General features: G+C 45.7%; 1 protein-coding gene across 5 annotated transcripts in view; it reads right to left on the bottom strand.

The window, feature by feature from the left end:
- Positions 1–24,834, bottom strand: part of MED12L (mediator complex subunit 12L) — a 347,565-nt gene that overhangs the window by 302,367 nt on the left and 20,364 nt on the right. For 4 of the 5 annotated variants that reach the window (XM_043474000.1, XM_043474002.1, XM_043473999.1 and 1 more), the window contains exons 3-6: positions 9,747–9,851; positions 5,705–5,896; positions 4,286–4,318; positions 1,015–1,174 (exon numbers count right to left, since the gene is read on the bottom strand). In XM_043474000.1, the coding sequence (XP_043329935.1) occupies positions 1,015–1,174; positions 4,286–4,318; positions 5,705–5,896; positions 9,747–9,851 (490 nt within the window). The remainder of the gene's footprint in view (positions 1–1,014; positions 1,175–4,285; positions 4,319–5,704; positions 5,897–9,746; positions 9,852–24,834) is intronic. The other variant, XM_043474003.1, reaches the window with a different exon arrangement.

Consider the following 24,834-nt stretch of genomic DNA (forward strand, 5'->3'; position numbering starts at 1 on the left):
CCCACCACAGCGCGTGTGCGCACGTGCACGCGGGTGTGAGCGGGTGACAGACACAACGTCCTAAAAGACAGTTTCAGACAGAGAAACACGCTGTGAGCAAACAGCAACACGTGAGGACGGAACTGGAGGAAGGTGGGAGAGAGAGGGGATGCCGTTTATCGGGGCGCCCCAGGAAAACCTCCTGGGGAAAGGACACTGGAGCAGAAGCCTCAGGGAGAGAGCGAGGCTGCGGACCCTGGAGAAGAACAGGTGTGTGACGCGCTGCTCCAGTCGCATCGGGCCCTCCGACCCCGTGAACTGTAGCCCACCACTCTCCTTTCTCTGAGGTTCTCCAGGCAAAAACACTGGAGTGGGCTGCCATGCCCTCCTCCAGGGGATCTTCCCGACCCAGGGATCGAACCCGCGTCTCCATCGGCTCCTGCAAGCAGGCAGATTCTTTACCGCTGAGCCACCAGGGAAGCCCCACAATCCAAGCACCGGGGAGGAGGAGGACAGAGGCCCCGGGAAAGGGAGGAGCCTGCACGCCGGAGGGACAGACCGAAGGCTGTGTGGCTGAAACGTCGCACAAGAGGGGCCAGATCACGGATGGCCCTGCAGGGGAGAATCGGGGTCTTTATTCTTATCGTGATGAAAAACTACCCTAAAGTTATAAACAGGAACATGAAATGGGATGGTTTAGGCTGAGCAGACAGCATGGCGGCTGCGGAGAGACTAGAATGTCCGGAGCAAAGATAAAGGCAGGGGGACCGGTTAGCAGACTGTGACCATTCTCCAGCCAAGAAACGGGGTGGCTGGAAGCACAAGTCAGTCACAGCGGTGGTGAAGTGTTCAGGACACACTTTGCAGCTAAGAGCAACCGGACGTGCTGAGAGAACTGGGAATCTGCCTGAGGAAACAGAACCAGCCCCCATCTACACCACTCGTGACTTAGCTTCACCAACGGAGCTTCTCAGTACTCAGCTCGCAACACTGATTTACAGGATAACTTAAAATGCATCACACTGTCTCACTTACCCAAATTGGGATCAGTGGCCGGACGTTTCTTAATTTTCGCTTCAGAAATGGCAGAATAATAGGCACACGTCATCTTGATCAGCCATGTTGCTCGAACCATTGGCACTGAATACTTCGCTAAATATGCAAAAACATCTTCTTTTTTACTAAGGATGGGAACCTAGGAAGAAATAACATATTTATAATCGTCCCATATTATGTTCATCACTAGGCCAGCCTAAAGAAAGGGGAAGTGAAAGAAAGAGGCTCTAAGTCCATGCTGCCTCTGAGAAAGTTAATCCTGATGGATTTTCAAATGGCACATGTGGTTTTTAAAAAATAATAAAACATTTTAAGCAAACTTCAAGAAAAAAGAATTGACACTATGTTTAGCACACTGGCGGTAGAGTTTTATCAGTTGTGCTTTCTTATTTATAAAAACAAATTATTTTCAAGCTCTCAGATGCTGAAAGCTACTCCTCACATCAACAATAGAGGGAAATAATTTCATGACAGTCCTCCAAGGAGTTTAATCTCGAAATTGGAAAGGACAGATCATGAGAAAAGCTATCCCCACTCTATATCTTATTGAATGGCATTTTTGTTAAAGCTTTCCAACTGTACCATTTCATAAGAATGAAAATTTCCAGAAAGCTTCTAAAAGAGCCTTTAGCCAAAATTTTAAATAGAGGCTAAAATGATGGCTCAGTGAATCTGCCTAATAAACACAGCGCTAGAAATAGCTGGGTAATTAATTCACTGGTTGAAAGTGGGCACTTGAGGCAGTTAATTATTTCTTCCAGACCACAAAGGTACTATTTAGCAAATTAGGATCCCAATGTACTGCTGAATGGCTTGCAAGAGTTAATCCGGTCTTGTAGAATTCCTCATAAATACCCTAGGAAGAGCCCATTCATCTATACATATCTATCCAATTTATGAATACAGGGTAACACAGTGGACAAAGGGCACATTGGCTACAACGCAGCACTCTGGGAAAAGTGAGCTGGAGAAGCAGGCGTCGTCCCAGCCCCAGCCCCCAACTGCAGTGAGGACCGCTGTGTCTCATTCCTGGCCCTGGTCTGTGCGATTAAACCCATCACGCCCAGGCTCTTCACGTATGAATGAGATAAACTGATCCTGTCCACTTCTCAGCAGGGTGAGGAGGATAAAGCAAAAAAATGACATTTATCAAAATTATGACAACTTTCGTTGTTGCCAGTTCCAAAGATTTCTCCATGCCCCCCAAAATATTCTCAAGCCACGGACTCTACCCTGTCCTAAGAAAATTCTGGAAACCACAATTGTGAACATCACTAGCCCTGGTTTCTGTGCCCCAAAGTCTTGCTCGATTTTGTCTTAAAAAATCAAAGCTTCCAACCAGCTAACTGATTCATAAGGCACGGCATTTTTCTTAGTTAGCCAGTGGCTTAGACAGTGGATTTTTTTGCATTATACATTTGTAACAAACTTGACAACTCACAATCTTGGTACAGTGTAATCCTAGAATTAAAAAGTGGTTTTTGTACATAGCCCTTCAAAACAGGATACCTTTTGCCTCTGGTTCTTCCCAAAGAAACGTCAAGCTGCTCCAATGATGAAGGAAAGCTGCCTGGTTGGAACCTGAGATGCAGTGTGTCCATACACTATATTTTATGGTCAACGTAACAGACTTCTGACCGTGTGCTATCCCTGCCGAGGTTGCTGATGTTAGAACGTAACTCCCATGACAGAGGCGACTACCTCGCTCACCACAAAACTAAAAAGGGGCTGAAAGTGACGCAGCCTAAAGCTGGAAAACATCCTCTCTGTGGATCACATTTTAACAAGAAAACTTCCTGAACATTTAGCTTACAAGACCCATCTCTCAGGGAGCACAGGCTTGGGTTCACTATCGTTCAGGCGGGGAAAAGGAAAAGCACGAGGCCAGACTGCTGGATTTTTCACTAGGACGTACAGTACAGTATCAGGGAGTTAAATTTTAGCTGCCAAGGTCAGGTTCCCTGCTAGGTAAGATGTACCAAAAGACTATGTATTATATACAAAATCAAGGCCCAAAAATGAGGCAGATGCAAAAAGTAAAGTTAGCATCTCCACAGAAGTATTACTAATAGTATCTTTATAGAAGCCTAAAGGATGTCTTCTGAGCGGCAACGGACAAGAAGGATATCCCCAGAAGCAAGGGGTACATTTTGATCATGCGAAACGTTTAGATGAAATAGCGGGCAAAGCTGAGTCTCCCATGAACAGCACAAGGCAGACCTGTAGCTCACTGCCCTTGCTGGCAGAACCCTAAGAAAAACGGTTGGCTCAAATCAAGGGCTTTGGAATTCGGAAGAACATATGTGAAGAAAGTTATTTAATTAAGGAAGAAAACACATTTTGATGGTTTTGTCAAATTTACAGTTTGGGCCAACTCAGGAAGGAAAATATGTTTACACTGACTGAAGTATGACTTCCTACAGAGATGGATTCCATTTTCAGCCAAGAAACCATCTGACTTCAACTGGTAGCTGAACCCAGGCGGTCACCGGGCAGCCGTCTGGTTTCTAAATCAAGCTGGAATTGCATCTAGGTACCAAAAGAAAAGTCAGACATCTGGCATGTGGTGGTCTTCCACGGCCAAGGGGCCAGCCCGACATCACCTTTCTCCTCGCAAGCTCCTTACCGTCAGCATCCCCTGGTAGCTGGGCAGTGATAGAGGCAAACAGAAATTCCTGGACCACAGTAATCAAAGTCACCGGAAGTGAAACATCATTCCTAGTGAGCTGTTCCAAAAGCTAGCAGGATATCCCCAGAAGCAAGAAGTCTCCTTTTCCAAATCTAGCTATGACCATGACTGAATTAAGAGGCCTTTTGTAAGGCTCTGAAGACCTCTCTGAGGCTAAACACCTGGGGTGCTGTGGAGCTTTACAGTAGCAGAAAACCAGGTCCGGAAACTGGATCCCGCCCCATACAGGAAACTATTTTGAACTCTAGATCAGAGTTGGAAGATGACTCAGGATCTTAACAGGAAAATGAAGGTCTTCTGTACCAAGCCACCTCACAGATAAATATCAGAAATTAAACAAGATGTATTTAAACTCCCTAATATGAAGGAACATGTGGAGAATGCCATTTTCTACCCAATTCTACAGAACCGTCACCATCTCAGGAGGATGAAGTGCTGAGGAAGGGATGGGAAGGAATGGCTCTTGAAATGCCCAAGAAATGAATAAGTCAAAGTATATTCAATGGTTTTACAAAGAAAATATATTTTAACTTTGCAAAGAGAATTAATGTCAGAGCTTACCTGAGGGACACCTGACTTGGCCAGAGGCAGCTCCTAATAAAGAGAGAAGAACAGTGGCTAATACACCGCACCGCAATTCACTGCCCTCCACAAAGATGAGAGGCCGTTACACCCCTAAAGCAAGGGCATCAATTCCTCACCAGTATTTGCCTGCAGGAAATATCCCCCAAAAATGCATTCTAAAAGCTTACAAAAAAGGCAAACCTAAAAAGAAAGACATCAGGCTAGTACAGAGGAGTGGAAGGTACTAACCCCACATGGAGGGTATGAACTATTGGCAGAAATACATCAAGTCTTGAAGGATGGCCTTTGACTTCTGTGGCCTTCAGATACAATTCACACACCCCCGTGGGCCCACATGGTAAATGTTGAACAGTGGAAAAGAAATGCTATGTGGTTCAGCCTGGGTTGAGACAGGCACTCTCTGAGTAGCAAGAGGGGGTTACGCTGATGATTGTGCTCTGCAAGGACTTCAGCTGCCTTTGGGCGCTACCGTCTATGAAAGGCAACGCGATGCTCTGACACTAGAGCAAAATGAAGCCAACGGCAGCTACAGGCACTATTTTCAAAGAGCTGCTTTAGAAAACAAACAAGTCAATACGCAAAGGAGCTCTCCTCTCACCGAGCCTGCACCAAGCCATTCGTGAACATTTAAGAATGGAAGATGGGCTCTCCTGAAACTAAAGGGTTTCAGGGGAGATGAGAAAGACCTGAGAATTATTTGAAAGGTACGTAAGAAGTCAGAGATCAAGACTAAGAGGGAGGTTTCTGGTTCTCATCTAAATTTCAAAGGACGTTTTATATTATTGGGACTGTAAGATTGTTGAACGTGTGCAGTATTTCCCATTTGAGGAAAATGATCAAAGGCAAAGATCCTAAAAGAAGCCTCCCTTCCCTCCCTCCACTCCCCCCTCCTCCAAAAAGCTGGGAACTATGAATAAAACTGCCCCATTTTGTTCTGAAACTTTTTCAAAGATGTTCTTCACGCACACGCAGAGCCACTATCTTTTATCTCACTTGTTCAGAAAGAGACTTAGGTTAAAAATTTGGAAGGACGCTTTTCAAGACAAGGAAATAATATTAAAGCAAGGATTTCTATTCAATGCATTTTGGGTACCACGGCCTAAGAAAACTGAGCATGTAACAGGAATAAATGAAGTCTCGCTGCCTGTTCTTGATTTTAAAACCCTGTCTACCGTATTAACAGCTTCCTGTGTGGCTTGCTCAGGTCTCCAGATGTCCCTGGCACCACATGCCACCAATATGCAGGGCCAACAGCCTGTAAGCAGCACACACACCTGCCAGTGAAACTCTGAGCTGTGGAGAACTGGGGAAAAGAAACGCACACTTCAACGTTATCCCAAACAGCTTCATTTCTATAAGGCCACAAGGAAAACAACGCAAGAAATACTTAAGTACCTTTTTTGCCAAAATAGCAAGTGGTTTATTTCCTGCTAAGTCGGAGAACCAGCTGTGAATCGCACTCTGGGATCGAGCGGTAACCAGCCAATAATTATCTTTAGCGTTAACTTGTGGTTTCTTCTTTCCGGTGTCCTGGAAAGTGTTAAGCTTTAGTTTCTCAGCTAATATGCTGCTAAAATAAGCTCCGATCTGTGGAAGGGAAAAAAGGAAAAAGTTTAAAGATAAAAAGCAAGAATGTTAGTAATCTACATATTAGTGTTTTATTTGTATTAAGTGAAAATTTTCAAAGAGCCCATCAGAAAATAAAAGAGGAATTTGAGACCTTGAAGCCAAGAGATGTAATTTCCTTACACTAACGTAACACAGAAGCTCCCAGAGCACCTTTGTTTCACTACTCACAAGCAGTTCAAGGGGGAAAAAAGCACCTTTGAAAATCTCTGCAAGATAAAATTAATTACATACTGAATAAATTTCAAGAGAAGGGGTTCTGCTTTAATCTTCAAATCTATGTCTTTTTCATAATACACACCCGTTTGGAGAGAATCTTTTTCCTGTGAGGTGTAGCATACAACAGCAGAACCCAGTAATCACACAGTAATCATTCTTTTCCTTGTTTTATCTTAATAGCATGTATTTTTGGAAAGGAAACTCTGTATTTACACTCAGTGCCTTTTAAAAAAAAACGAGTCTAGAGAAATCTAATTTATTTAAATGGCAAATTACAAAAGGTTCAATTAAATTAAATATTCAACGTTTTTGATTGAGCTGCCAATTTCATGAGTACAGGAGTTTCAAGAGAAAGCTAATGTTACTTGCTCTGAATGGAACAAAGTAGAAAAGGGAGCTCTGTGAGTGACTAGCGTTTTCAGATTAACCACATCAGATTAACCAGTTTAAAGAGGACAGAGGAGGAGACAGGGACAAGAGGGGAGGGGGCTGAGGAATATCGAAAAACTCAACCAATTCACAGAAAACCTGCTGGAATTTCCAAGAATCCTATCACAGCATCACACTGTGTCCTCTGGAAATTCTTTAGTACCAGGATGTGGACAATAATTTCTAATAAACACCTTCAATACGGTTAGCAGACAGCGGCAACCATGATTAAAACAAAACGCCTACCACGCTGCAGCAGGGTAAGAATCACTGCTTTGGTTAACGCTCACGACTCGATGAACCATTCGTCTACAGGCTGGAGCACAGTTGGAAACAATTAGCCAAGTCTACCTACCAGGGTGAATAACTGGTACAACTTTTCTAATGTGAACTGGCATCTCCTGTTCCTTGAGATTGATATACAATGAAAAAGTTTGTTTTGCCAAGTTGATGTAATATGGCAATAAAAATTATAGTAATTAGAAAAAAAAGAAGTCTGAACTTTATTTTTCTTAAATTCATAGCATGGTTTTATTTTTTAAGCAAAGTGTGCAGAATATCCAGAGAATAAATTAAACGCAAAAATTCAGCAAAAAACAGTTGTTTGAAAATAAGCAAGTTTTTCAAGCAGTATTTGGTCTTTGCACCAGAGACATGAAACACCTACCTATGTAGATTGTTTTATATTTAAAAGATTCCTTATTTGCAATTACATATGAGCAGTTTAATCAAAATAAAGGCATAAAACAATTTTAAACTAGTCTGAGAACTATCAAGAATATCCACAGCGATCTGAAGAGACTATTCAATTAAACCAAGCCAATCATTAAAGAGCTTTGCAAAAACTGTATTTTTAAAAAGTCTGGGCAATCTCTTGCAATATTACTCTTTTCTACTTATTTAATAATAGCAATGGAACACAGGGACTGTATATATGTTTTACTTCCTAACAAACTTTATGAACAATTTAATAACTGTAAGCAAAGTCAACTTCCCAAAAAAAAAGCTCAGAGAAAATTCATAACAGAACTCAAAAATAAATAAATAAAAACATGACCATACATTTAATTTTATTCTAACAGCGATATACTCACATTACTCCAAAATAAAAAAAAAGTTAAGAGCCTCATTCCCAGCTCCCAATGCCTGCCTCTAAGTCTTCTTATGTCTTTCCAGTGTTTCTTCACGTGTGAATACACACAAACACACACAGATATATTTTTCTCTTGTCTATACCTCATTATGTACACTGAGTAAATCTGAGAACCTTCCTTCCATACTTGCATATGGAGCGCGGCCTCATTCATTTTCACAGATACATAATAATGTCCTGTGTGGATACCCACATTGTATCTAACAAGGCCCTGCTGATGGACATTTAGAGTATTTCAAACTTTTGCTATTACAAATCACACTGAGGTGAAGAGCCTTCCTACTGAATATTCCAGTTGCCAGTTAAGCAAATTACATACGCTCGTGTATACATCTGTGCATATAAAGAGATCTGAAATAATACACAAATTTTTAACAATGCTTACTTATCTCTGGTTAAAACTCAGAAAGGATGAAAAACCAAACCTTAAAAGAATACAAACAGAAACAGATAAACCTATCTATATATCTAATTGTTAAAATAATTACAAAGAAAAAAGACTTAAGAAGAATTTTTAACACAACACTGACTACATTTTCTTAATGAAAATGAACTTTAACTTAAAGTTAGTCTAAAGACAAAAAGGTAGAGGAATTGTAGACTTTACAAATTAATATTGCTGTTGGAATGACACTGGTATAATTTATTCTGGAACTTCTTATGGATAACTGGACTCAGTGAGGACTTCCCTGGTGGCTCAGACGGTAAAGTGTCTGCCTACAATGTGGGAGAACCGGGTTCGATCCCTGGGTTGGGAAGATGCTCTGGAGAAGGCAATGGCAACTCACTCCAGTACTCTTGCCTGGGAAAATCCCATGGATGAAGGAGTGTGGTAGGCTATAGTCCACATGACTGAGCAACTTCACTTTTTATATGTATATTGTAAGACAGAGTAAATGAATAAACATGTCGATATTGCTGGGATCCAGGGTTCTCGCTTTGAGAGAAAGGAGATACAGCAATGGAAAGGGGACAAGTAAGGGAAAAACTCTGTGGTACCTGAGTTAGAATGGACAGATGGAAAGGAGGGAGGAAGGGAAGGAAGAAGGAAAGAAATCTAAATGTATCTGTCATCTCTGTCCACTGAAAGGCCCTAGACGTTGCAACACCAGTGGCCTTGAGCAACCCAGGCACCAGATCTGGGCCAGGGCAGGAAAAGAACAAGACGGTCCTGGACAGTGCTATTTTGTCAAAAGTGAGGAAATGACGACACGGCAGAGATGTGTCAAAAAGGCCCAAAAACTAGGCTAAAGTTGCCCCCACTGGCCAAATGGGAGACAATGTGAGCATCAAAAAGAAAACTGAAGATAATACAACTGATTTTAAAACGAGTTCAGGGGTTCAAGGTGAACCCCTTAAAATGCAGTGTCCTTTACAAAAGAATGCCAACTATTAAACATACAAGGAATAACAACGACAAAACCAGCATTTTTGCTTTTGCAACCATCAGCAAAATAAATCATTCGGCAGGAATCATCAATTGATGCTAAAATCACAGCATAAAATTTTATTGCAGAATAGGATATTCATATGGTCTCAAAGCAGCACCCTGTGGAGACCCCTACGAGGAAAAGATGACAACTTTTGCAACGGAAAGAGATGGCAGACACCACCTTAAGTGATCAAACAGGATACCCAATAATCGGCAAACTAACACTGCACATCTCCTGATACGCAGTGTAGTCTTCTTACTAAAAACACATAACCTGAATCTTGTCATGAGGAAGTAATCAAACAAATCTAGACTACAGTCCTAACCAATAAGAGAAATAACTGGACTCAGTGAGGGAATCTGGGGATCAGTACTGCTCTGGATGAAGTCAGGGTTAGGAGGCACGCCAGCCAAAAGCAAAGCCTGATCCCTGACGGGACCCCGGGGCAGGACACCATGAAGGGTGCCCGGGGAACTGTGAACGTGGATCATGGCTTAAACAACACAAACGCATCAACATTAGTTGCCAAGGGTCTCACATACACATTTCAGAAGTTTTAGGAAACAATGAGCATTACCTTTGATGGGTTAATTACAATATTTCTAGCTGAGCCATGTTCATCTCCAGTAAAGGCTGGCTGATTGTTGAAGCCTTGCTTCACGTTCACTGCGGTAAGTTCATCCTGTTGGGGAAAAGGTACTGATTAGTCCCAAGGATGTAAAAGCCCCAACTGAAGCCAGTCTCCTGCAGCCTGAGGAACAAACTCCACGATACTCTGTAGAAGAGAGCTGCTGAACACTCACCAAGGAATGCAGAAGTAGGGGCTAAATATCAACACATAAATGTGCAGAGAGAGAAAGCAAAGATGGCAAAACGTTAACCACCGCTGCCTGCAGATAAAAATTTTTCACTAACAAATTGGAGAAAAAAAACAAAGCAACCCCTCCCCCACAAACATAAAATCACAGACTCTAAACTAGAACTGCTTCCAGAAAGCCCACAGTCTGACTCCCCATCCGTTGCCAGCCCCTACGCGTATCTCTGTTCAATATCCCAGAAAACTGGCTCACTCAAGTACCCAACACCCCATAGTGAGTTCAAGACAGAAACGAAGGGTTCCTAGGCACAAGGCTTGTGCTAACCACACAACACCACCGTCCTGCAACTGAAGGAAAGTTTAGAGCTTGCCAGGTTCTTTCATATACTTTGGTTCACTTCATCTTTACCAAATCTGAGGCGGACGGGAGGTGTGTGTCTTCATGCCCATTTTACAGATGAGACGAGTGAGGCTACGCTAGCATAGTAACTGGACAAAGCCAGCGCTGAAAGGCCATCTTTTCGATCCTAGACGAGGAAGAGAAATTTCCATGACACTGTGCACCAGAGTACACAGGCCACATGAAAATGTGGTCTAAAAATACACGGCCACAATTCTTACCCTTCTTAAAAAGATCTCCTACGAGATAGACACAGGAAAACTTTCCTTACCAAGGTCACAACACATCAAAAATGGCCCAAGGCATTTAAAAAAAAAAAAAAGGCGACGACCTTCCCCTGCCCATATCACCGTTACCGAACTAAATCGGAGTTCCCAATACAGACCTGAAAGAATAAAAGAGAAAAGATGGAGTACGTGAAGCTACCTTTTGCTCCTCTCACTTCAGGCCAAGAAACAGTCTCCGTGCCAGCTGGGTTCATGATATAGCCACAGCCCAAGAATGAAATATACACTTAACTCTTCCCAAATAATTGTTTCGTGTGTAAAATTAAAACAAACATCAACAAAACTGATCAGATCACTGCTATGATTAGGCAGGAAGCCTTAGGTCAAAATCATTAGTGACAAACAGCTCCCGCAAGGTCACCTCGGGTGAGAACTGGGGTCTCCTGGAGTCCTGCCATGTCACCTGACTTAACTGCGTGAGCTCTGCCTAATACCTCGGCCAGCCCCAGTTTTGGGGGGCTTTCAGAAGACCCCACCAGAGGAAACTGAGCTCTCAGGTAATCAAGTCTCCTTCCAGCACAAAGGTAGCTGGAATCAGGATCTGCACAGAAAATGAATTGCACGTTCGTATCAGAAGACATCTTAAACTGCTCCTGCATTTCCAAATTAATTATTTGGAAATCTAGGGCAAAACAACATAATGCAAATTTTAAGTCAGAAAGGCGTCAGTCAACTGAAATAAAGCAAACACGCGAATGGGATTTCTGCAGTCTTGGAGTCTAAGGAAGAAGGGGGACACATCGGGTTTTGAGGAGAACAGGACAAGGAAATTGAATTCTTATCTTTGCTTTACCATCAGAGTAACACAAGAAACACTAATTGAATAATAGCATATGTTTTCACGAAAGATACGTCCTGGCTTAATTAGGAGGAAATGTGTGAGGCTTTCAGGACCGACTAGCTCCATTTAGTGCCACTTCACTTTCTATTCTAAACTAACCCCGACTCAATGGACATGAATCTGAGCGAACTCCAGGAGACGATGAAGGACAGGGAAGCCTGGCATGCTGCGGCCCGTGGGACTGCAAAGACTGAGCAACAAGCAGCCCCTGCTCAGCTAGCTGCCTGCTGTGACTGACTGCTGACCACTGGCCTGGACAGCCACGTCTGTCTGTCTGTCTCTCTCTCTCTCACACACACACATACACACGTAATCCTCAGAAGGAAGAACATGGAACCGTGGTAACACGTCTGTCAGCCACATCAGATTCTCCTCAAACTCAGACCCAGATCCGGGAAGCGTGAGTGCTGAGAATTTTCCAAGCCTGCATTCAGAACTTCACAAAATGCGTCCAGGATCCAGCCACTCCTCACCACCATCGCGGCCTTCCCCGGGTCAGGGGCACCATCAGCTCAGGCTTGAACGCCGCAGTGGCTCCTAACTGGCCTCCTTGCTTCTCCTCTTGTTCCCTGAAGGCCACATTCCACACAGCAGCCACGGGGAGCTTTGCAAAACTTGAGTGAGATGGGTGACCCTCCTCAACATATGCGATAACGCCGCACCTCAGACCCAGCACCCCTCAGACCTCACCCCTGATCATCCGCCCCCTGCACGCTCCTCTCCAGGCACACATCTGCCCACCCCCCACTCCCGGCCAGCTCCTCAAGCCTGCCACTGGACGTCCTGCAGCCTCAGGGCCTTGCGCCGATTCTCCCCGGGTCTTCTCCCTCCCTCTTCTCCCTCTGTCTCCTTCCCCTGGTTTCCACGTGGCCGACTCCCTGACCACCTTCAGTCATGTTCTCAATGAGAAATGTGATGACTCTATTTGAAACTGTAACTGCTCACCCCGTTCCCTTCACCCCAGCACTCCTAATCTTCCGACAGTCCACAGCACTTACCACCTAAAATCCCTGTCCTGTCACCCCCGCCAGCGAGTTAGACCTGTGAGGACAGAGGTCTTTATGTTGTTCATAAATAATAATGCCAAAGAATCAAAGAATCATGCCAAGGACCCAGCTCAGTGGCTGGCACAGGGCACCCAAAGGCACTCAATACAGGTTTGTTGATAGAAAAAATAAGCATATGATAACCTGCTTTGAACAATTAATATAAGCATACTGTGACTCACTACCCCATGAACTTGGGGTCCCTAATTCCGTTTGAATTTATAACTAGAGTCACCTCACCTCCCAGAGCAGTGGCTTCTCCCCATCAAGCCCAAGGCACTATCCTAAAGGCAAGTAGTTTTAAACGCCCCTTTCCCCCAAGTCTGAAATGAAATTCATAGACAGTAACTTAACTTTTTTTTTAATCAATGTAATGCCCTCATTCTAAGAAAAAATTTTTTAATGAAAGTAAGTTATAACAACATAGGTACTTGAAAAGAAAACCCTGAGGCATGCGCCACGGGACCTCCACCACCCAAGAAGCGTGGTCCGCGGGCCGCTGTGCTGGCCTCACCTGGGCCCTCCCTCAATCGACTCCACAGATTCTCCAGGCAGTTCATTTGGAGAAGCAGGCCTTGGGAGACATGAAGAGTTAGTAAATGTTTGTTCCTATACCCAGAATCAACCTAATGCGGCCACCACAAAATGCAGACTGACACAGATGGACTGCACTGCCAGATCAAACTATTAGGAACAGCGTGGCGTAAACTTTCTGAAACGGAGAAAACACCCGGTAAAAGTTTCAAACTAACAAAATAAACTCTTCTCCCAATATATTACAAATGCAATAGTTATACTCCTCAGAGATTCGGTACATACTGAGGTATAGATCCCCTGGAGGAGGAAATGGCAACCCACTCCAGTATTCTTGCCTAGAGAATCCCTTGGACAGAGCAGCCTGGTGGGCACAGTCCATGGGGTCGCAAAGAGGTGGACACAACTAAGAAGGCATGCACGCAAGGGGAATGTGTACTATAATCAAGCAAAAAAGGTCACACGCACATTCCCACCCGGGAGAGCGACTCTGGAGGTTTGCTGGTAATCTGAGACTCCAGTGTGGTGACGGACAATTCTTCACTGAGCCCGACTGCCCACACTGCGGACGCCTGGCCCACCCTTAAATGGCAATGACCCCCCATCACAGCGACAGCCAACACCTGCCTCCAGAGTGCCGCGACGCCCCGGCTGAAAACCCAACTGTACTGACAGGGACTGCTTTTAGCTGTTAAAGCCCTGCCTCTGAAAAGAGGAATCCAGATTTCAGAACCTCGGAGCTTCACACAGGCCCCGCCCCAGCTACACCACCACAAGATTGACAACTGGACGTCCAGCTCCAGCCACTGCAGCCCCCGTGGCCCCCAGATGTGTTACAGGTGAAGGCCGTGCTGACCCCGGGGCAAGGATGACCGAATGCAAACACACCGAATGGAAATGCCCTCAGACTGTCTGAATCTGAACCTCCAACTCCAGTTAAGAGTGACTCAATCCAGTGCTCTGTGAAAACCCAAAGGGGCGTGTGGGGTGGGAGGTGGAAAGAGATTCAAGAGTGAGGGGACATACATATATACACCTAGAGCTGATTCATGTTGATGTATGGCAGAAACCAACACAAAATTGTAAGGCAATTATCCTCCAATTAAAAATAAATTTTAATTTTAAAAAATATATATAAAACCTGAAAAATAAAAGTGACTCAAAGCAAGCTTTGGAACTGTTTCTGGGCCTCAGTTTCCTCGACTGTGAAACAGGGATAGTAGTGGTTTCCACTACTATTACCTCCATATCCCTGCTGAGGAAATAAGAAAGATCATATCGTTGTTTAGAACTCGAAAGAATCCACGTTCCCAACCACTGTGAATGGCCAGCAATTAGTATTACTGCTGTTTTCGTGTCCCATTTCTGCTTCAGGGAAGTGATAACCTGACGCTCCAGTCAAGCACTAAGGAATGCAAAAGGTTTTGCTTCAGAAATTACAAGGACCCTGGCCTTGAGCAGTGAACGGTTCTCAGACTTCTGCAAGCATCAGAATCCTAATGGGTTTGTTAAACAACAGCCACTGCTTGGGCCCCTCCCTGAGGCTCCCCAATTCAGGAGGTGGGGGCTGCGGAGGGAAGAGGTGCCCAAGAATCTGAATTTCTAATAGCTTCCTAGGTCCGTCATGCGGATCCAGGGACCACTCTTTGAGAACCACTGATGTAAAGATTTGGAGTTCACGGCTTTCTAGAAAACCAGGGCCCCCGTGTCCAGCAGCCGGGCTGCACTCAACCACCGGGGAGCGCCTGGGTGCTCCCTCTTAGTTCAGGAGCAGGAGATCCCTGGTCCAAACTCTCTGCCACACACCCATCCGACTGCAAAAGCGCACACACAAAGCCACACACACACACTCACACACACACACACACACAAAGCCCCTCACATACACACACTCACCCACACACACACACTCACACACACGCACAAAGCCATACACACACACTCACACACACACTCTCACACACACTCACACACTCACATACACTCACACACACACACACAAAGCCACACACACACTCACACACACACACACAAAGCCCCTCACATACACACACTCACCCACACACACACACTCACACACACGCACAAAGCCATACACACACTCACACACACACACTCACACTCACTCACACACACACACACAAAGCCATACACACACACTCACACACACACACACTCACCCACACACAAAGCCACTCACACACACACTCTCACACACACACTCACCCAGGAAGAAAACCAGTCAGGAGGCTTTCTCTCACTCCTTTAGCTTCTCACAGACCCACGAATGCAAACAGCAGGGCTGCAGAGCGCTCAGTTGCACCAGGAGGCACGCAGAGCTAAAACACAAGCCCGGCGGGCACGTCTGTTTAAGTTTAGTCACACAAAACTTCAGGTCAGCTTCCCAGAGAAACTAAGGGAAACGGGTGAACACCACAGTGTCACAACCAGAACAGGCTCCATGACGCTTTTTCTCCCAAAGTTTCTGAAGAGTGAAAGTTGATGGCAGGAATCCAAACAACCAGCTCAGAGTAAGATTCGAATTCCAGAGTGTTTACTATTGTTGTTTGCACAGCGTTTCTGAAACCCCAGTAACGCAGCAACGTACCCCCTTTAAAGGAAAAACATTCTCTCTGACCCCAGGACGCGTGAAGAACCCAATTTGGGAAAATGAGGTAGGACCTGGATACTTAACGGCCTTAAGGCAGCACTGAGAGATTCAGAACAAGATGTAACATGTGTTATGTGAACTCAAACTACAAACTTTTATGACACTTTGCTCTGAAGATGTTTGCCAAATCTAATCAAGTAAAAATAGAAGGGAGAGAGTCCAGATTTTAAAACAGCATGCTTATAAAATCCCCAAGCCAGGGAACACAAATAGCTTCCTCTTGCACTAGCCTTGACCCTCTTCAAAGATTTCTCTAAATAAAAACGGATAACTGCCAAAGTCCTTACCATGGTCCTTACAGAGATTGAAACTTGTTTTACTGCACCTAGTCAACAATTCTCAAAAAAAAAAAAAAAACAGAACCACCAGCTACTGCTTTGCCTATTTGCAAAACTGAGACAACTAAAGCCCCCAGCCCTTGAGGACACACCCAACCACTAACCAGGGTCTTAGTGGCAGACCATTTTCAGTAAATGAGCTCTTGCTGTTGTTGTTCAGTCGCTAAGTTGTGAATGACTCTTTGCGACCCCATGGACTGCAGCACACCAGACTCCTCTGTCCTCCACTATCTCCCAAAGTTTGCTCAAATTCATGTCCATTGAATCGGTGATGCTACCTAACCGTCTCATCCTCTGTCGCCTCCTTCCCCTTTTGCCTTCCATCTTTCCCAGCATCAGGGTCTTTTCCAATGACCCAGCTCTACTGGAGGTTAAATTTTCCCACTATACAATGTGGGGGATAAAAAATAAAGTGCCAACCATGAACTCTGAGTCTTAATGTTTTTACCATGAACTGTGGTGCTGCAGAAGGCTCTTGAGTGTCCCTTGGACGGCAAGGAGATCAAATCAGCCCACCCTGAAAGAAACCAACCTGGAACATTCACTGAAAGAACTGATGCTGAAGCTGAAACTCCAGTACTTTGGCCACCTGATGCGAAGAACCGATTCATTGGAAACGACCCTGGTGCTGGGAAAGATTGGGGGCAGGAGGAGAAGGGGACGACAGAGGATGAGATGGCTGGATGGCATCACCGACTCGATGGACATGAGTTTGGGTGGACTCCGGGAGTGGGTGATGGACAGGGAGGCCTGGCGTGCTGCGGTTCATGGGGTCGCAGAGACTCGGATACGACAGGCGCCTGAAGAGCAGCAGCAGGGGCAAACACTGAACACACACGCGTGAGCCCGAACATCACTCAGCCAGGAGCCGGCTGAGGACACGTACTCACAGTCCAGCCTGGTGGCCCAGGGCAGGGGTGCACCAGGCCAGGCTGCGGACGGCTCCAGCTGAAACCATCTTTAAAACAAAAGCGGTCCACAGGTAACCTCAACATGGAGAAAGGATGACTCATCCGCCTCATCACTGACTTCAACTAAAATGATAAGCCTTCGACAGACTGAAATGAAATCCAAGTTCTGCTTGCTTGGAAATTTTTCTTTCCCTTTTATCATAAACTGGACATTAATTTTTGCATTAAAAAATGAGTGAGATGGGACGGGAGGTGGGAGGCAGGTACACGAGGATGGGTGTATGTACAGTATACCTGTGGCTGATTTCATGATGACATATGGCAGAAACCAATACGATACTGAAGAGCAATTATCCTACAATTAAAAATAAATTTTTTAAAACGAGAGGTGGAGGTTTTCAAGAATGTCACATTTTTCTATGTGTACACAGAAAAAAATGTGTAATCAACATCTAACACCATAAAAGTAAATTTTATCTAAATTTAAAAATAAATAAAAGGATAGGCATAAAGAAGTTTTAGGGAGACAAGTACCCAGACACAAACAGTAACAAAAGCCTAGAAACTGGCCCATGTTCACACAGAAGGCCAGCGTTCACTGTGCAGTTTTGTATTTGACACTGATAAAAAATAAAAATCAGACCTTCAATACTTTGGGTGAACTACAAAGGCACCCATAAATCTTGGGCATTTATCTTGAACTTCAGAGAATGATGTTATTTTTTGGATCAATTTCAGAGCAATCTTTTAATTTCAGTAAGTGTTTCATCAGGAAAGTGAATACATTTTGAGTCTAGTTTGGAAATTGGCTAAGTTCTTTCTCACTCAAAGTGAGGAAAAGTCAGTTTAGCACACTTTTCAATGACCATCATAAAAGCAGATAATAAATGGACACACACAGGTGCGCACACACAGTTAACCTCCTCCAGACTTCTCATCCACAGCACAGAACATGTGCAGAGACACACAATTGCCTCCATCACCTACTCGCATCTAACAAACTAACTCAATGACTGTCAGTGAAATGCCGCCATGGATGACGATGCCGCAGAGGTAGGAAAATGTGCCTCTGCGCACTAGTCAGACAGGCTGTGCTTAGCCAGGGTCTTACTTCAAACAAACAAAATTTTTAAAAACAGCTTTATGGGACTTCCCTGCAGTGGTCCAGTGGCTAAGACTGCGCTCCCAATGCAGGGGGCCTGGGTGTGATCCCTGCTCAGGGAACTAGATAGAGCCCATATGCTGCAAGTAAAGATCAACTAAAGATCTTGGCATCTGCAACTACAGATGCCAAATAATTTTTTTTTTTTTAAATATCTCTTTGATTATTTTCCCTAGCTTTGTCCGCCTCTCTCCCAGAAGAGCATTCTCTGTCTGCAGGTCGCATTTGAACAGTAAGGCTATGATAACACCCATCACAGCCCAGATTCAGTCTTCAGGCAACGCTTTCTGCTGTTAGCAGATACAGATGACCCAAGAGATGAGGAACGCTCTTTCTCTCCTCATCATTAGCCAGTCTGAGGCACACTTCTACCAGAACACACCTCACATCCAGCCCTTCCTTTACGAGAACAGAGCCCTCTCTCTGACCGCGGCCACTGGCATAGCAGGCCAGGCCACTGCCCTCAGGCCTCATACCTCCCACCCCCACCCTGGTCCAGGCCTTGCCTGAGCTCAGCCTGCCCCACGGCCCCGGATGGATCTTTCTGAAACAGGCTGCCTTTTCTGCACTCCCCTTTTTCAACAGCCTCAGAGGCTTTCCTTTTCCTCCCCCTCGGAAGAAGCTAACGAATGGAAACATCTGGCCCCACCCTCTATACACCCTCAGTAACATTCGTGGGCCTTCTCTGCACCTAACTCCAGCCAGGACTCACACACACAAGCCCCTAGGATGGGCATAGACGCCTCGAACCATCGAGCTCCGCTCCCCACTCTCGCCTCCGTTCTGAGTGGTGAATCACAGAGGTCTGAGTTTGAATGCAGAGCCCTTACCTATCACAGAGAGCAAGATAAACTGACCTCTCTGCACCTCGGTCACCTCAATCAAAGATAAGAATAAGTCACAGTGCCGAGGTTACGTAAGATGAAATGCAGAGTTTAGCACACGCCTGGCCCATACTGAGTGCTCTGTAAATGGTGGTTACTGGTATTTAAAAAAAAAACACTAGAGCTTTTTCTTCATATTTTAACTTTCATGTAATCTACTTGACTATTATATTCCTTGCCACACACATTGTCTTTTCCACCTCTGAGCCTCGCCTAATGCCATTCCTATCCCATGGAGTACATTACTCAATCTTTTGCCTTCTTCGAACCACAACCCAGGGCTGCCCTGCATTTAATCACTGAAGAATACAGTAGTGTGATCAGCACTGGGGATTCCATCGTGAGCAAACTGCAACTGTGACCAAGGACCCAAGGGGAAGCACCACCTGCTCAGAGCCCAATCGATAGGGGCTCACCCTAACCTGAAAAGTCAGGAAAAAACTCCCTGAAGAAACCCCCTTTGCGTTTCGCCTCGGAATGCGAAACAGGCGCTAACCAAGTTAAGAGGAGGACTCTCACAACAAGGCTGACACTGTGCGGTAAGTGATACAATAACAACTCTGCAAAGGCCCTGAGGAGTTAAAAAGATGTATACTGTGATTCCTAGAGCAATCGCTATAAAATAAAATGTGAAGCGGTAAGCCAAAATGTCAACAGGTGAATTTAAATTATTTTTCAAAAGAGTTTAATAATCCAGAAGTAAAATGGCAAATAAACCCAAACATGTCAACAATTACATTAAATGCTAATGAAATGTTAACAGGCTATGATTCCAATTAAAAGGCAGGGATTGTCGGGATGGATAAGGAAATCAAACCCTGCCGCATGCTGCACCTTAAATACATTAAGACAGATAAGGTGACAGTAAACACATGGGAAAAGATGAGCAGCATGCAACGATGAACCGAAGAGGGCTAGGGAGGCTGTATGAATACTGGACCAAGTAAACTTCAAGATAGAAAGCATTATCAGAGATAAAAAGGCACATATCGCAATGATAAAAGGGTCAGTTCATCAGGAAGACACAACCACCACTAGTACTGTGTGTCCATCAAGGGCAGAGGCAGGAGAAGCCTGCGTGAGGTCTGCAGGCCTAGGAAAGTGGGAGAGAGAACGGTGTCACAGCAAGGGCAGAGGGCGCCAGGTGTGAGCTGAGACAGCAGCGGGCGCGGGCAGCACACGCAGGGTGCTGTGGGCCCGGGGAAGGGCTTCCACCCTTAAAGAACAGCACGGGGCTTTCACCCACACAGGCTGTGTGGGCCGAGGCGCTCAGTCGTGTCCGGCTCTCTGCGACCCTGTGGACTCTGGCCCGCCAGGCTCCTCTGTCCGTGGGGATTCTCCAGGCAAGAATACTGGAGTGGGCTGCCATGCCCTCCTCTTTAACCCACATACCTACAGTCAGTTCATCTTTGACAGAAGTGAGCGTATACAATGGGGAAAAGACAGCCTCTTCAGCAAGTGGCATTGGGAGAGTCGCATATAAATAAATCAACAAAGTCAGAACACAGCCTCACACCATACACAAAAATAAGCTCACAATGGCTTAAAGGCTTCAATATTAAGATATGACACCATAAAACTCCTACCAGAGATCACAGGCAAAATATTCACTAACATAAACCGAACCAACACTCTCTTAGGTCAGTCTTGGGCAACAGAAATAAAAAACAAACAAATGTCATCTAAATCAAACTCACAAGCTTTTGCACAGCAAAAGAAACTGTAAACAAAAGAAAATGACGACCTCAGAAGGCGAGAGAGCATCTGCAAACAGCGCAGAAGGCGAGCGCCTCACCTGCAAAAACACAAACGGCTAATACAACTCAGTGACAAAAACAACCCACCCAAAAAACTGGGCAGAAGACCTGAATAGACATTTCTCCAAAGACGACTTAGATGGCCAACAGACACACACACAGAGGCTCATCAGTGCTAAATACTAGAGAAACCCAAACTACAATGAGGTACCATCTCACACTGGTCAGAACGGCCCTCATTAAAAAGTCTACAAATAAATGCTGGAGAGGGTGTGGAGAAAAGGGAACCCTCCTACACTGTTGGCGGGAACAGTGGGTGCAGCCACTATGGGGAAGAATACTGCAGTTTCTCAAACAACTAAACACAGTTTCCATAAGAGCCAGCAATCCCACTCCAGAACATATATTCAGACAAAATTATAATTCAAAAAGATACATTCAACTAACACAACACTGTTATCAACTATCTTCCGATATAAAATAAATTTTTTAAAAAATATACACTCACCCCTATGTCCATAGCAGCACTGTTCACAATAACCAAGACACGGAAGCAACCTAAACATCCAATGACAGAGGAATGGACACAGAAGATACGGTGTGTGTGCACAAAGGACTGTTACTCACCCATAGAGAAGAGTGAAATAATGCCATCTGCAGCGACATGGATGAACCTAGAGATTACCACACCAAGTGAAGTAAGTCTGAAAGACAAGTACCACGTGATATCATTTATGTGTGGAATCTAAAACATGACAAATGAATTTATATATGAAACAGAGAGAACAGATCTGTGGCTGCTAAGGGGAAGTGGAGCGGGGGAAGGGATGGATCGGGAGTTGGGATTAGCAGATGCAAACAATTACCTGTAGAATGGATAAAACAAGGTCTTAGTGTATAGCACAGTATGTATCAATATATATATATATCTATATATATCAATATATCACAGTATATATCAATAATGAAAAAGAATGCATGTCTATATATATAATATGCATAACTGAATCACTTTGCTGTATAGAAATCCACACCACATTGTAAATCAACTAACTAGACTCGAATGAATTTTTTAAAAAACAGCATAAAGGGTTGTATGCAGTGGGTTGACATCATCCAAACTAAATAGATCCACAGTGCGGACAACAGTTTAGAGTTTGTCAGACCAAATAGCAGGCCTGGGGGCAAGGTGACTGGGACCAGTGAGAGGCTCCCTTAAGAGTCAAGACATAGATGATGGGAGCTAGGACCAAGATGGCAGTATCAGCAATGGAGATAAGGGGAAGGATCTTTATGGGGCTACTCAACAGGACTTTTGGTGACATGGCAGATGGAATGACAAAGAGTGAGGCTATCTATCAAGGACGTCTCCTGGATTTCTGGGATAGCAAGAGAACTTAAAACATAATACAGCAATGACAGGGGTTTTTTGAAGGAAGAGGAGCAGATCACAAGTTCAGTTTTAAATGGAACTTTGAGGTATCAGGCTGTTGCGGTCTTTTACAGACCAGGATCTGGGGACTGGAGTTGTCGGAGAGAGAGAGAGAAAGAGAGAGAAAGAGCAGTATCCTTTGGGTTACGTGGAAAACCAATAAAGTCCATACACAGGACTTGTACCGCTCACGAAGGCACAGAGCGTCCTCCCAAGGAGATCTTGAAAGCCCGGGCAAGAAAGTGAGCTCGGTAGGTTTCCACGCTCTGAAGCATTAGCCGGAGACAGAAAGAAGGACGCGGGGGACCCAAGTCTCTAGCAGAACAAGGGTATTTTATTAGCAGAAATGCATGCTTATGTATCTTCAGTAAAATGATTACTCAGCCATTAAAAAGAATGAAATTCCACCAGCTGCAACAAAATGGATAGTCTATTAAGTACAAGGTCGCTGAAGAGAGTCACTGAAGGCAGTCACCTGAAGGGAATCCAAGCAGGTGCTCCCTCCCATGACCTCAGTCCTGAGAGCTGCATGCAGCTCAGCTTCCTGTATTCCAGGAACTGACACTGACGAGGAACAGAGAGTCCTTGAGAAATGGCACACAAAGGAAGAAAACGCAACGTATCGGATCCCTTAAAGTTGAACGTCCCCTGACATCAGGCCAAAGAAGATGCTTCTGATAGCCACTAGAAGTCTACAGAGTGCAGAGGGGTCTTTGCTGGAGTCGTCAAGGTGTGAGTTGTCTTCATTAGGTAGTAACTGAAGCCTGGGGTGGCCAAGATCACCCAAAGAGAGGGTGAGTGAGAAGAGACGACGGCCTAGAACAGGCCCCAGGGAACACGCAACTGGACTGCGCGGCCAGGTGGAGGAGGGAGAGCCTTCAAAGGAAACTGCGATGGTGCGGCCAGGAAGAGAGAAGGAAAACCAGGAGTGCTTCAGCTCAGAGCTGAGGGAAGGGCCCTCCCTGACGGTCCAGGGGTTAGGAATCTGCCTGCCAGTGTGGGGGACATGGTTTGATCCCTGGTCCAGGATGAGTCCACATGCCACGGGGCAACTAAACCCCTATGCCACAACCACTGAAGCCCGAGCCTGGAGCCCACACTCCACCAGAGAAGCCACGAGAATGAAGAAGAGTCCTCGCAACTAGAGAACGCTCACGCAGCAAAGGAGACCCAGCGCAGCCAAAATAAACAAAGTTTAAAAAGAAAGAGCTGAGGGAAGACGCAGCTCGGCCAGGCGAGGGAACGACAGGCGCCATGTGGCCACTGGGGCCCGGGGAGAGGGGTCTCTGGGAAAGGAGGGCAGAAGCCCAGCAAAAAGGAGCGGAGGAAGAAGCGGGAGGTGAAGAAGACATGAACACACAGGATGCTGTGTGCAAGGTTTGGAGAAAGAGGTGGAGAGAAATGGGAAGATGGGGTGACGGGGCAGAGCGGGGGTGGAGATGACAGAGGCACGTGCCTGTTTTGACGGCACAGAGAGAACCCGGCGGAGGGAGAAACTGAAGGTAACAGGAGATAAGCGAGGTGGTGAGACAGTTGGAAGTTGTTGATAAAACAGGAGGGGACCCAGAAGGAAAGGTCCAGCACCAGACCACCCGGGGACGAGTGCAGGAGGGGTCAGAGACAGGCCCTGCAGGCACTGAACTGTGTACCCTGCAAAGACAGGTCAAAGGCCTAACCCCCATACCTGTGACCTATTTGGAAATAGGGTCTGTGCAGATAAAATCAAGTTAAAGTCACGCTGAATTAGGGTCCTGATCCAAACGCACATGGCCAGTGTCCTCACAAAAGACAAAGAAGGAAGACTGATGGAGGCAGAGTTTGGAATTATGCTGCCACAAACCATGGAAAACTTGGGGCGACCAGAAGCTGGGGGCTTTCCAGGTGGCAGAGTGATAAACACTCTTCCTGACAATGCAGGACACACGAGAGACACGGGTTCAATCACGGGGCCAGGAAGACCCCCTGGAAGAGGACATGACAACCCACGAGCCAATCTTCTCGCCTGGAGAATCCCATGGGCGGAGGAGCCGGGTGGGCTACAGTCCGGGGGGGTCTCGAACAGTGAGACACGACTGGGGACTCAGCACACACACAAGCACCCGAAGCCAGAAGAGGACAGGAGAGGCCCTCCTCCGAGTGTGGGCCTCCCTCCAGGGCTGCGAGAGAGTGAATCCCCGCGGTTTTACGTCATCCAGTTTAGGGCAGCAGCAGCCAGAGCCTCCAAGGCAGTCCCCGTGGCCGAGGAAAGCAGCATCAGCCGGCTGTGAGTCGGGGACGCCCCAGCCCCCGGCATTCCGGCAACGGGGACCGACTCCTGTTGGATCTCCTCTAACTGACTTGATAGCTGTTTGAGAAGTTTAGGGGGAAAGGTGGGGGTGGGGGAGGGAGCGAGAAGGGTATATGGTCTGTTTCCCCAGCTCAGCCAGAATGTTCCTGAGAGAGGGCGCGACCACCAGCCTCCTGAACAGAGAGCCAAGGAAGGGGGGGAGGGGGAGGCAGGACTCCCCTGAGTCAACCCAGCATCTTCCCCGCCCCTACCCACATCTCTGACACCTGGGCCACATTTGCATCAAGGCCACATCTGA

Source organism: Cervus canadensis, chromosome 7, assembly GCF_019320065.1.
Source record: "Cervus canadensis isolate Bull #8, Minnesota chromosome 7, ASM1932006v1, whole genome shotgun sequence".
Taxonomy (NCBI): Eukaryota; Metazoa; Chordata; class Mammalia; order Artiodactyla; family Cervidae; genus Cervus; species Cervus canadensis.